The sequence below is a fragment of the Cygnus atratus genome, chromosome 1 (genome assembly GCF_013377495.2).
Source record: "Cygnus atratus isolate AKBS03 ecotype Queensland, Australia chromosome 1, CAtr_DNAZoo_HiC_assembly, whole genome shotgun sequence".
Lineage (NCBI taxonomy): Eukaryota > Metazoa > Chordata > Aves > Anseriformes > Anatidae > Cygnus > Cygnus atratus.
This window is the reverse complement of record NC_066362.1, coordinates 85963840-85976161: the sequence shown is the minus strand read 5'-3', so window position 1 is coordinate 85976161 and position 12322 is coordinate 85963840. Positions and strand designations below refer to the sequence as shown.

The 12322-nt window shown below is 56.7% G+C and overlaps 1 protein-coding gene across 1 annotated transcript; it reads left to right on the top strand.

The window, feature by feature from the left end:
• The first annotated feature begins 1561 nt into the window (after positions 1-1561).
• Positions 1562-12122, top strand: CD101 (CD101 molecule). The gene is made up of 8 exons (XM_050708282.1): positions 1562-1619; positions 2391-2768; positions 3259-3675; positions 4560-4943; positions 5774-6172; positions 8130-8537; positions 9256-9648; positions 11920-12122. Exons 1-8 carry the CDS (start codon positions 1562-1564, stop codon positions 12120-12122), a joined length of 2640 nt encoding a protein of 879 aa, XP_050564239.1.
• The last annotated feature ends 200 nt before the right edge of the window (positions 12123-12322 follow it).

Here is a 12322-nt window from a genome sequence, read left to right as displayed (position 1 = left end):
GTTTTGCAGGCTCGGCGTCAGACTGTCCCCGTGTGTGTGTTTATCTGCATGCCGACGGCAGGCAGCTCACCGAGGTTGAACTCCAACCCTTTCCCTTTTCTCTGCCACTGTGGCAGAGGTGCGTTTCCCTCCACTGAAGGGATCCCTCCATCAGGATCATCCCTGGGGCACCTCTGGGTTGCTCTTGGAGAGCAAACCTCATCCCAGCCCCTGAGGTGGAAGGCAGCAATGATTTCAGCCCTTTGTTGCACCCTAAAGAGCTGCTGCTCCTCCGCTCCCTGCCATTGCAGTGGTGGTGGTGGCAGGGGACAGGTGAGATCCTGATGCAGAACCTCTGTCTCCCTGGGCTGGATGTGGCTTTCTGGGGAGCTGCTCAGTGCTAACGGAGCTGCGTGCGCAGGCTGAGCAGTCAGAGCTGATAAAGGCACCAGCCTTGCAACGAGGAGTCTGTGCATCTGTCTTCTGGCCCTGCAGGCTGTCATGTGAATCCATTTATTAAATGGGGCAAGGAGGGACCTTGTGTTTGTTTTGGTTCATTACATGAATCTTGTTCCCTCCGGGAGTCCAGTGGGATCAAGCAAAAGGGCTTGTTTTATGGCTAGTTTTTGCTTGCGAATCCCTGAGCCAATTTAGCCATTCAGCCCATGCCCCAGCAGGCAGGCGGGAGCAGCGCAGCTCAGGAGTAAGCGCTACACGCCGCCCTCCTCCCTGCAAAAACCAAACCAATCCTTTCAGAGACTGCCTCCATTGCAAGTCCTTCACGTTTGTCTGCTTGTTAAGAGGCCACGCTCACCCTGCCTGGGACGTGTCCCTGCCAGCCCCCCGCCCTGTCCCCAGCTGGCAGCAGCCGCAGCGTGCGCCTGGCAGTGTGGTGCCGGCAGTGGATGTCAGCGATGCACGCGTGGTGGGATGCAACCACAGCACCTGCCTCCGGTGTCGAGGTGTACATCCTCCTGGCATGGCTGCTCTCACCACAGTGCTGATGGCCCGGGGGTCCCCATGTCCCGTGGGGGCCATCCTGGGACGCAGCTGCGATGACGGAGGTCCTGCTGCCCACATACGTGACGGGCTGGTGGGTGATGTGGGTGGGATGTGCTGTTCAGGGCACCCCGCCTTACCAACCCAGCCTGGGGGAAGCTCCAGCCCTAGAAACCTGCCCCATCCTTCCCGGTGGGCAGCTCCATCACTGCTGTTGGAGGGAGCAAGCTGCTTGCTGCGACAGAGTGGGAGGCAGACAATTAGCCAAGGGAGGGGGCAAGCATCTTGCCACGGTGCACGCTGCGTGTGAGCTGCTGCAGGATAGAGAAGTCACAGCTGGTGGCCTGGGCAGTGCCCTGCCACAGCCGCTGTGGGGCCAGCTGTCACCTTGGAGAGGTGCGCCACATTGATGTCACGCTCTGCTCCCTGACTTCTCCCCGCCTTTTTCTAAGCAGAGGAAACCGCCGCCGGAGGTTGGCAGCTTCCTCCCAGCTGCTTTCAAAATTGTGGGGTGGCTGTCCTCATCACCCATGAGGGCTCTCCACCGCCTCTGCAGAAGAGGACCCCAGCAGAGCTCGTTCCCATGGGGCTGGTGTGGCGCAGGGTGGCTGCTCTCTTCCTCGTCCTCTTTCTCCTCCTGGGTGAGTGCCCTGCACTGCAGCAGCGGCTTTCAGCAGCAGGCGAGTGGGAAGTAAGACTGGCGGGAACCCCGCACAAGCTAGATGTACGGGCTGCCTCCCCCGGGCTGCTTTGCCTCCCTAAATGGGGGGACAGGACGCTCCGGGTGGGTGGCTCAGCAAAGTGACTTGCTCAGGCTGTAGGGTGAGGATGGCCCCAGTGATGCTCTGGCTCTGTGGCCGTGAGAAGGGTACAGTGGAGCAAGCTCCTTTCGGTGCTGTGGGTTCATGACAGATGCTGGCAAGATTTCAGTGAGGAGATGTGCAAGCCGATGTTGCGTGGCTGTTAAGGGTGCAGGTGGGGGGGGTGGGGATTACTTTGCCCCCTCTCTTGGGATGGAGTTTCTGAAGCATTCTTAGGCTGTGCCACCACCAGCTCTCTTCCTTGGTCTGGTCTCCTTGCTGGTTTCTGTCTTGGTGCTCACGTCCCAAGGGCATTTTGCTCAGCATCAGTGCAGAGTGAGCATCACCCCTGGGAACTGTGTGGGATGGGAGGGTGTGCAGGTGGCTTTTGATTCCCCTGAAGCAAGTTCACAGGTCTGTTGATAAAGGGCTTGTTCTTACAATTGCAAGGGGCACCAGAATCCCTGGGGCTTTGTGCTTCACAGAATAAGACCATGCTATAACTCACTTCAGTATTACACTACGATCCCCTGCACACCCACATCCATAGCCCTTTTGGATGCCTGCAGTAGCATCCATGCAAACTCCTGATTGATGACTCTCTGCCAACAGGTGTGGGTGCTGGCCAGCGGGTGGTGACTGTCCAAAAGGGACCCCTTTACCGCGTGAGGGGGTCCCACGTCACGCTGTGGTGTGAGGTGAGCGGCTACCAGGGCCCGGCCGAGCAGAACTTCCAGTGGTCCATCTACCTGCCCTCAGCCCCCGAGCGCGAGGTGCAGATCGTCAGCACGGTCGACCCCTCCTTCCCCTACGCCGTCTATGCCCAGCGGGTGCACAGGCGGGAGATCTACGTGGAGCGGGTGCAGGGGGATGCCGTCCTGCTGCACATCAAGGAGCTGCAGGACCAGGATGCTGGCGAGTACGAGTGCCACACGCCCAACACCGACGAGAGGTACTTCGGGAGCTACAGCGCCAAGATGAACCTCTCAGGTGGGTCCCCAAGGGCAGCCTCACTCCATGCTGGCCAGCTGCTGGGTGGTGGTGATTTGGGTTTTTCCACTTCCATTTTCCTACTGATACTGTCAAAGTGATGGTAGAGCTCCCGGGGAGGATGTGCTGTTCTGTGTGCAGTGACACCAGGGCACATGTGGGTCTACAGCCTGTAGGGATGCAGGCGGGTTTCCCACTGCAGATGGGAAGATGTGCTCATCTTCAGGTCTATGGCACATTCCTGCTGTGGGAATGCTATCCTAACCCTGAGTGGCCAAGGTTGGGATGCCCAGAGGGTCCCTCTGCAGTTTGCTCTGGCCATTGCCCCCCAGCCAGGGCAAGGGACAGGAGAAGGTCCCGTAGCTGTCAGACTCCTCGGGGCTTGGCTGTGGTTTTTGTAGTGACCAACAGGCTGCCCACAGAGGCCAAGAAATGCTTTTCCCCCTGACCGGCTTCTCTCTGTGTTTCTCCCCTTGTGCCCTGTGTCCAGTGATCCCGGACACCCTCTCGGTTTCCATGGGGTCCCAGGTCCTCACCCAGGCAGAGGGGGACGTGGTGGAGCTCACCTGTGAGGTGTCCAAGACCACTGCCCAGCACACACATCTCTCTGTCAGCTGGTACCGCCTTTGGGGAGCAGGGGAGCACCAAGCTGAGGAGATCCTCACCCTCTCCAAGGACTTCGTCTTGAAGCCGGGGCCATCTTACACGCAGAGGTTTCTGTCGGGGAACGTGCGGCTGGACAAGGTTGGGAACACCACCTACAAGCTCTCCATCACGGCAGTGGAGCCCTCTGACCAGGGGCAGCTGTACTGCGAGGCGGCCGAGTGGATCGAGGACCCCGATGAGACGTGGAAGGACATCTCCCGCAAGCAGACAGAGAAGACAGCGCTGTCAGTCACAACCCAGGGTAAGGCCCTTGGCTCCAGCTCCTCAGTGCACCAAAGGCCGTATAGCGGTGGCCTTGGCAGTGCTGTGTCACAAAAGTTTCTCTGCTCACACGCCTGCCTCTGCCACCCTGCTGCCTCCACCACATACGTGGTGTAAAGGGACTGTGGGTCAGGCTTTGAGCCCCACAGCCAGGTGGGAACCAGAGGATGTCTCGTTCCCCTGGTGGGTTGTGGCATGGCCTGAAGAACATGGCTGCAGGTACCAGTGCCATGCCACCATGTTAGAAGTAGGGAAACCTTGTGGAAGTGCAGTATTTGTGCTGCGGTGGCTGCTGAGAGAAGAGGGGAGGTGCCACAAGGCCGCTGTGGTGCTCACATCAGTACAGGCGGTGCTGCTGAGGAGAGGTGGCCATGACACGGGGCCCCTTGTCCCCTCAGCAGGAGCGGCCCCGCAGCGCGGCACTGCCACCCCCACTGCAGCCAAGCAGGCCGACGGTTTCTATAAACGCTCCAGCAAATATTTGGGAATGCCGAACATATCTGCAGCAACTGGGATTCCTGCTCACGTACTGTTTATGAAGCGGTGTTTAAATTCAGAGGGCAATGTGCTTTCCATAAAGTACTTCAGCCCCTCCAGCAGCAGTCGCTGAGGTGCTCTGTTTTGCCTCCAAACCTCAGCACGAAGCTGTGCCCTTCTTGTGGGACAGGAGGGCACCACTGAGCTGCAGAGCCCCTCCGTGCCTCTTTCTGGTTTAAGGGGGCTGCAGACCATCTCTCCGTGGTGAACGTTTTCCATTCTCATCACTTTTTGTAACAAAAAAGGAAATGTTTTGTTAGCAACCCCCCTCTTGTTTCCCTCTGCATGGCCACCATTTGCACCCTCTTGACTTGTGTTTGTCTGCAGACCACGACCTCCATGTGGGCATCGTCGCCACCAAGAGCACCCTTTCTGAAGGGGACATCTTGCAGCTCAGCTGCACGCTGGGAGCCCAGAGGAGCAGCAGCAGGTACTTCCAAGTGGCTTGGCTCCTCAACGGCATGGAAGTGGCCAGGCTTGGCCCCTGCGGGTTGTTGGCCTGGAAGAAGGAATATGAGGAGAGAGCCGGGCTGGGGCAGCTCCGAGCATTCAAGCAAAGCAGCGCAGTTTACGTCCTCGCTGTCTATGGTGTGGGGCCGAAGGACAGTGGTGCCTACCACTGCTCTGCTTCAGAGGTGAAGGCTCCTGGAGATGTTCAGAGCATCCAAACCAACCTGTCATCAGCCATCAGAGTCGACGTGAAGCCCATAGGTCAGTCAGTCCTCGTGGCTCTTCTGGGTAAAACCTGCAGTGATCCCTGGGCTGGGGAACGTGGTGAGTCTGGTCTCGCCTTGGCAGGGACAACGCAGCTGCTGCTTACAGCAAGAGTGTGAACATGCCAGTTTTCAGTAGATGATAATGGGAAGAGCATTCACCCTGGCAAACGTCAGTGTGACAGATGCAGCAGCTGCCAACAAAAGGTGTATGTCTTTAGCCTGGTCTCTTTGCGATCAGGTTTGGGGTGAATATGTGGAGTTGTGGGAAGGTTGGGTCCTTGGCACAAAAAGCTGTGGGTAGCTTCTGTTGCTTCCCTGGGGGAGACCCAGCAAAGCAGCTAATGCCGGGGAGGGGGCAGCAGGGGGTCACTGTCATTTCCAACAGGGTGCTGGTTTGGGGGAGGACTTGTGAGAAACTGCTCCAAGAAAGACGTGTAGGAGATTCTTGGTCTCCGTGTCATGCTAGACAAGGATTTTTCCGGCATAGCAGGACCTGCTTTTGGGGCTCTTTTTCTTAGATGTTCCTTTATGATGTGCTCCTGGTGCTGGCACCTGGCTGCTTCTCCTGGGTAGTTAGGGCTGCCCAAGCTTCACAGAGGCTTGGGAGTGGTGGACCAGGGGACAGGATAGGACCCGTGGCTGGGGCTGGAAGAGCAAAATGCAACTCAGGAGAGGGGAGGTGGGAAGGAGGTTTCATCTTGATGACGAGGTTTGCAGAGTGAAAATGGGGCTAAAGGCTGGCATGGGGCAGGGGTGGTGGGGAAGGTTCTGGGTGGTAGCAGGCAGGACTTCTGTCCCAACACTGATGGCTCCCATCCTCTTGAGCAGGTCTTGGTCTGCGTGCCACGCTGATAAGCCGGACCGCCACCGTCAGATACACGCAGAGCTTTGAGCTCGTTTGCCAAGTGAGTGCCAGCCACCCCATCGAGGAGGTGCTGCTCTCTGTAGGGTGGTTCTTCCAGCCCAACCCACCTGACGGCAGCTACCAGGAGCTGGTGCGGGTCCTTCCCGATGGCACCGTGTCCTGGGGGCCGGCGCTGCCCCGCTTCCAGGGCAAAGCCCAGCTGAGGAAGGTGGGCGCCTCCTCCTGGCTGCGCATCCACAGCGTGGTGTCCGGCCACGCGGGGACGTACCAGTGCGAGGTGGGGCTCTGGAGGACCCCACGGGGGCAGCCCACTGCCTCTGCCACCTCCAACGCCGTGGGGATACAGGTCATCCCGCCAGGTGAGTGAGTGGTGCTGCGGGTGTGCCTTCTGCAGCTCCTTCGAACCCATTGGTAGTAACCAGGGCAGCCAGGACTGCCGATGGCTGGGCTGCCCCCAGCAGGATCACCTCTTGGGGGTGCACAAGGCAGTGCTACCCCTCCTGTTTCCTCCTTTGGATTTTAGGGATCTTTGGAGGCTGTGGGGACAGTAAACTGCTGGTGTGGATGTGCAGTAGTAGTGTAAGTGGCATGAAGATGAGCAAGTGTGATCATAGATCATCTACACAGAGTGGACAGCAAGACATGATGACATTTGGCTCCAAACATATTGCAGCCATTACTGGATACTGTGTTGCTGGGAGGGGGCGACCCACGTTGCAGGAGGTGGCTGCTGGCTCTAGCACTGCCTCTCAACGAAAGGCAGCGTGAGCCATGAAGGATATTTAGGAGGTACAGAGTAAATGGAGAGGGAGCCTGCCCTAGCAGCAATGGGATGAGGCTAGACAGTAGAAAGTAGAGCTGTAAATCATGAAAATTGCCAGCCTGTTCCTTTGTGCATAAAATCTCTTGCTTGGAGTCCGCAGAGTTACTCGAGTTCATGACTTCTGCTTCAGTGCTTTATTTACCACTGGGTGTCGGTGGGTGCTGCAGGGGGTTAAACGCTGCTCGGGTCTGGCCTGGTGGCTCCAGGTGGGACAGACCTGCGTGAAAGGTCACAGCAGGAGGGGGGAAGGAAGACAGATCCTTTCCACTTCTGACTTCTTGGACAGTTCAGCATCAGACCCTTGGCAGGGCTTGCACTGGGTCCCTGCATGAAGCTCCTGGATGTCAGCAGGCTGAACTATGTGCTGAGCAGCTGAAGTTAGGAGCCTGCTCTTTTCCAGTGGCCGCAGGATCACAGCATGGCTGGGGTTGGCAGGGACCTCCGGAGGTCACCTGGTCCAGCCCCCTGCTCAAGCAGGGACACCAAGAGCAGATTGGCCAGGCCCATGTCCTGGTGGCTTTTGAGTACTTCTAAGGAGGGAGACTGTGCCCTCCTCTGAAGAAGTGCACGTCCTTAGAGCAAGGCTGGGTGCCCTTTTAAGTACTGAAAAAGGCAAGTGCATTGGAAGGCAACTACTTGCATCTGCTTCTGAAGTGTGCTCAAGTCTGCCTGCTCCGTGTGTGTATGTGACAAGCTTGAACAGCTTCCCAATTAGGGTCATTGCCTTCCCCTCTTCTTCTAGCCCTCCCCGGTTCCTCCAGAGCAGGGGGAGTGTCAAAGGCCACCAGATGGGATGTTTTGCCTTGGCTGGCCTCAAGACAGGCAGCGATGGTGTCTGAAGTGATCTTCTTGCTTGTTTTGGATGGGTGCCTGAGGAACCGGGAGAAGGAGGTTTTACAGAAGGTATTCACCTGTGACCTGCAGGAGGTAGGAACTTCAGAAAGACCTGTTTGTGGCCTTTCTATTGCTCAGGGAGTAGGAAAGGTGCCGTGGTGGGAAGGGGCTGCTTGGCGTGGAGCTGAACGACCGCCAGGTATAGTCACGGAGGACGCTCAGTAGCCTGGTGTGTGGTTTCTGGTTAATAACCACCACAAACAGATGATGGCTGCTGGCAAAACCCACACAGGCTCCACGGTCTCTCTGAGATGAGGCTGCTGTTGTCCACCAGCTCCACAGCCGTGGGCTGGGCTTGTCACTTACCTGCGGGCCTGGTGATGGGAGCGGGAGGCTGGCACGTTCACTGCAGAGACAGGCTTTGCCTCTGAGCCCCAGCACGACAGCAGCCTCAGTTTCCCTGTTCCTGCCCCATGGTCCCTCTTTTACACCTTTAAATGTGTGTGGATTTGCTCATTCTCCCCTTCACCCACCCGCCCTTTGCCCTCCTGCTCCAGCATCCACGTTGAACATCCTCATCCTCCCACCTTTCGTGGCAGTCCAGGCCATCCTGACCAGCAGCTGCAGCCTCCAGGGATTATTTTGTTCCTCTGTTTCAGAAAGCAAGCTTCAAGTCGCTACGAAGGAGAGCTCCGTGGAGGTAGCTGGAGGTGCCGACACGAGCATTGAGTGCAGGATTTTGTTCTCCCAGAACGACTCTCAGTTGGCTGTCACCTGGCACTTCCTACCTCCTCCTCCAGCAGATGCCACCCCCCTGCAGATCGTGCGGGCCAGCTACAGCGGCCTGCTGGAGTACGGGGCCGACTTCAGCTCCCCTGCGCAGAGGTCCCGGTTCCTGAGCCAGAGGGTGTCCAGCGAGGCTTTCCAGCTGCGGATCCTCTCGGCCGGCCCGGGGGACCAGGGCGGGTACCGCTGCCTGGTGGAGGAGTGGCGCTGGCTGGAGGACGGCTGGCGCAGCCTCGGAGAGGGGCAGTCGGGGAGGACCTCGCTGTGGCTCCGGCTGCCCGGTGAGCTGGGGTGCCCCTGGGGGAGGCTGGGTTTGTCCGCAGCGGGGCTTCAGAGAAGCGGCGGCTCCTGTGTGGGGTGGTTTTGGGGTTGTTCGCTCTGTTGAGTGGGCCTCTCAGGGGGAAATAGGGAATTAGGAGGATTTACTGCATCCTCCCAAACAAATCAAGCTGGTATTTTTGCCTCCAGCAGCAGAGGTCTAATGCTTCACAACAAAGTGAACCATGGCCCTTGCTTTCCCCTCTGACACGTGCTGTGCTTGGTCAGTGGTGCAGTGCTGGGAACAGAGAAACAGCCTCCTCTTGGCGCTCCTCAGCATCCTGAAGCAAGATACAAAGCTTCCCCTGTCCTGAACAGGGCTTGAGGGCTTAGCTCTGCTCTCACCCTGGGGTGCAGGGCAGTGGGTTCCTTCCTCTTTTGGCCCCACCTGGCTTATGGGTTGCAGACCCAAATAAACAGAGGATTCTGGCTTCCTGAATAGCTTTTGGTACAAAGGATGCCGTATCTCTTACTGGGAGGGAAGCATTACAGCAGGGGGTGGGGGATAAAGGGGAAAAAACACCTGAGGGAAAGTAAATCACCCGGTGTCCTGTGGAGGCTCTCCCACGAGGCCGTCCAGATCCCCTGCGCATTGCTCCAGAAGATTTCTGGAGACGGGGGAGTGTCTCTGTAGCAGCGTGCAATGCCCTGACAGCCCTTTCTGCTTGCCTCCCACCCCAGAGAGCGAGCTGCACCTGGAGCAAGCCAACCGCAGCATCTCAGTGAGGGAGGGCGAGGAGGTGACGCTGGGCTGCCTGCTGCAGGACACCCATGTGCCCACCGCCCGCCTCTCGGCCTCCTGGTTTCGCGGGGAGGAGGGCGGCCACCCCAGGACCCTGCTCACCCTGCGCCACGACGGCTCCATCGAGTACCCCCAGGAGGGGCTGGCGGGGAGGCTGCAGCTCCGCCGCCCCACCGCCGGCGACTTCAGCCTGACGCTGGGCGGCGTGGAGGTGGGCGACGCCGGGCTCTATCACTGCCAGCTGCAGGAGTGGCAGCAGCAGGGCAAGGGGGAGTGGGCGCTGCAAGCCTGGGCGCGCTCGGGGTACACCCGGCTCACCGCCATCCCCAAAGGTAAGGGTGCTGCGGGCGGGGGCTGCTTGCCCTTAGCTTGCTGGGGGGGGCTGGGGGGATAGTGGCAGTGCTGTGTTAGTAATGACAGCTGTGATGGCAGCGATGCAGCAGGGCTGGGAGGAGTTGTGAGGGAGCTTGGCGGGTTGGATACTGGGGAGTTACACTGGAACGCAGGCAGGAGGAGAGCAATTTGAGTGATCCATGCTGAGGGCCTGGTGAAGAGGTGCTGAGGTTCCAGTCCCATCCATCTGCCAGGGCTGAGCCCCAGGTCCTTGATTTGTAAATGCTAAAGGTGGAGGTCAGATGAGGTGCAAAGAGTAAGATGTGGTCCACAGCACGGTGCTACTGACTTCCAAGGGAGCTCTCCCGTCTGCTCCCTTGTGCTGCTGGATTGTAGGCCCTCTGCAGGATCGTGTGCCCAAAACCCTGCTCTTAATCCAACCATTTGGGCCAGAATGCTAACCGTTTCTTTTGGGGGCGGGGGGGAAAGAAATCTTGTAGCAATTTTTCTGGCATCTCCAGTGAGACCTTTAAAAACCACCACTGTCCTCTTGGGGTGTATGCCTGGTGCAGAAATGAGCTGGATTCTGCAGACAGAAGTTTAAATAAATAAAAGGAAAGGTTTCACTCAGGCATGCAAAATGTTTTTAGGGAGGTAACTGGCAGGGAGAAAGTACTCTTGTTGGGGAAGAAGGAGGCTTGGGTGACCTGTGTGGAGGAAAAAATACGAACTGTGAAATCAGCCATGTATGCAGCTGAGCTGGGGTGTATCAAAGCCAGTCTGGGTGCTCCCCAATAGGGAATTACTGTTTCTGCAACGAGTAACAGCACCCACCGAGGTGGAAGGGCTGGAGGTGGGCCCTGCGGTGCCTCCCTTGTGCTTGCTCCTAGCACAGGCACGTACAGAGCCTGCTCACAAGACTCAGCACCTACAGCAGAGCTAATCTGGATTTAGCTGCACCACGAGGACTGACAGAGCTCCATCCCTCTGATGTTAAATTCCTGCCATTGTCCATCACGGCTCGTTATAGCACTCCAATTTCTCCTTCGTCATCCTCCCCATCCACCCCAATCTCTTGTACTTGTTACTGGTGAAGAAACAATTGCTACAATTGCTCCATAACTGCTGGAAAATTCTCCTCCAATTTTGTATAGGTGTTTTTGCCAAGTGGTTTTCATGGCTTTCACAAAATATGAGAGATTAGCTGGATATTTTTTCCTTTTTCTCGTTGTTTGTTTGTTTTGCTTCTCCAGTGATGCAGGCATCTTGAAAATGCCCCCCTGGCTCACAGATTTCAGTGTTTCAGAGAGGAGATTGTGAGGGTAATGCCAAAGGGAAATACAAGTACACCCATAACCAGGGGCAGCTCCAGCTCTAACTGACCATGCTCAGCGTGGTTCTGCAGGGCAAGCACAAAGCATCTGTGCACAGGTAAAGAGGAACTGAGGAACAACACCGAGATGGGTGAAGGAGATCTAAGCAAGCTGGTGTGGCCCTTCGTGGTAGGCCACATGCATCTGAGGTCAGCCTGTCGGGTTGAAGCTGTGTGACAGGAGCAGGGATTGTAATGGTCAGGATTAATGAGTGCATGTGAGGAGCCCATAACAAAACCAGACAGGCTAGCATGGGGCTGACCAAACGTAGTCTTTCAGAGGACCCAGAGGGTCTACCAGCAGTACAGGTGTCCTTCACCTTGACCAGAGAGTTCTTCTGTAGAAGGTGCTGAGGACAGGGCTGGGTCAGCAGCTGCCCGAAGCTCAGCATGGCTGAAATAGGACAGCAGAGTGGCAGAAGCAAGGAGGGGTGGGTAGGTGGTTGGGGAATGTGGGGTGGGAAGGGACAGGGAATTTCTAGGTGTCATTTCATTTGGTTTCCTCTTGTCCCTCCTTGTTCTGGTGCACCCCCTGACAGACCTCTGCCTCTCACTGGTGTCAGGCAGGGACCTGGGGGTGATGGCTGCGTGGCTTTTCCTTACTGAGACCAGTCTGGAACAGATTGTCTGGAGAGCCACGCTGTTTCTGGTGGGATGCTTCAGCTGAGAGCGAGACAGGGCCCTATCTGACCTCTCAAAGCAAGAAATTCAGGCAAATTGCCTAGATTCTCTTCCCTTTCTCCTCAGGTAGCCTTGAAAGTATTGTATGAATTCTTAAAAATTGGTAGATATTAAAGATTGAGGGAAGAGTGATAAAAAGTAACTTACAGAAACAGTAGGAGAGGGGAACTCAAACTAGCTTGGGGTCTCACTTTTTTTTGTCGTCTTTTTCCTCCAGAGTCAACTGTTTTGTCTACGATCTGTTCGTCTCCACCATTGCTGAACTTCATCCTATTCTTACCTCTGATTCTGATCCTTCTCCTGGCCCTTGCTGGCTTCTGCTGGTGCTTCCTCTCCAGGAAAAGCAAAAGCAAAAAGGGCTGCACCAAAGGAGAAGAGCTGATGGAACTGAAAGGGGCTGGAGGGGTCAAGCAAACTTAGCTGGCCCAAAATGGCAGATGCAACTGGAAGGAGAAGAACTGGACACCTGAGGAGGGAGGACTGAGTACATGAAGAGGGCCTTTCTTGTTGTTTTTGTTTTACCATAGCTCATGCAATGAATATTTGAAATTGTGTTTACTTCCAGTGGAGTGAGGCAGCTTTGCGTTACTAAGCAAATAAGGTTTTTGTAACGGGCGTTC

Coding starts and splice junctions, on each gene's coding strand:
- CD101 (XM_050708282.1), top strand. CDS start 1,562: ATGGGGCTGGTGTGGCGCAGGGTGGCTGCTCTCTTCCTCGTCCTCTTT. Junction 1,620..2,390: donor CGTCCTCTTTCTCCTCCTGG/GTGAGTGCCCTG, acceptor CTCTGCCAACAG/GTGTGGGTGCTGGCCAGCGG. Junction 4,944..5,773: donor AGTCGACGTGAAGCCCATAG/GTCAGTCAGTCC, acceptor CATCCTCTTGAG/CAGGTCTTGGTCTGCGTGCC.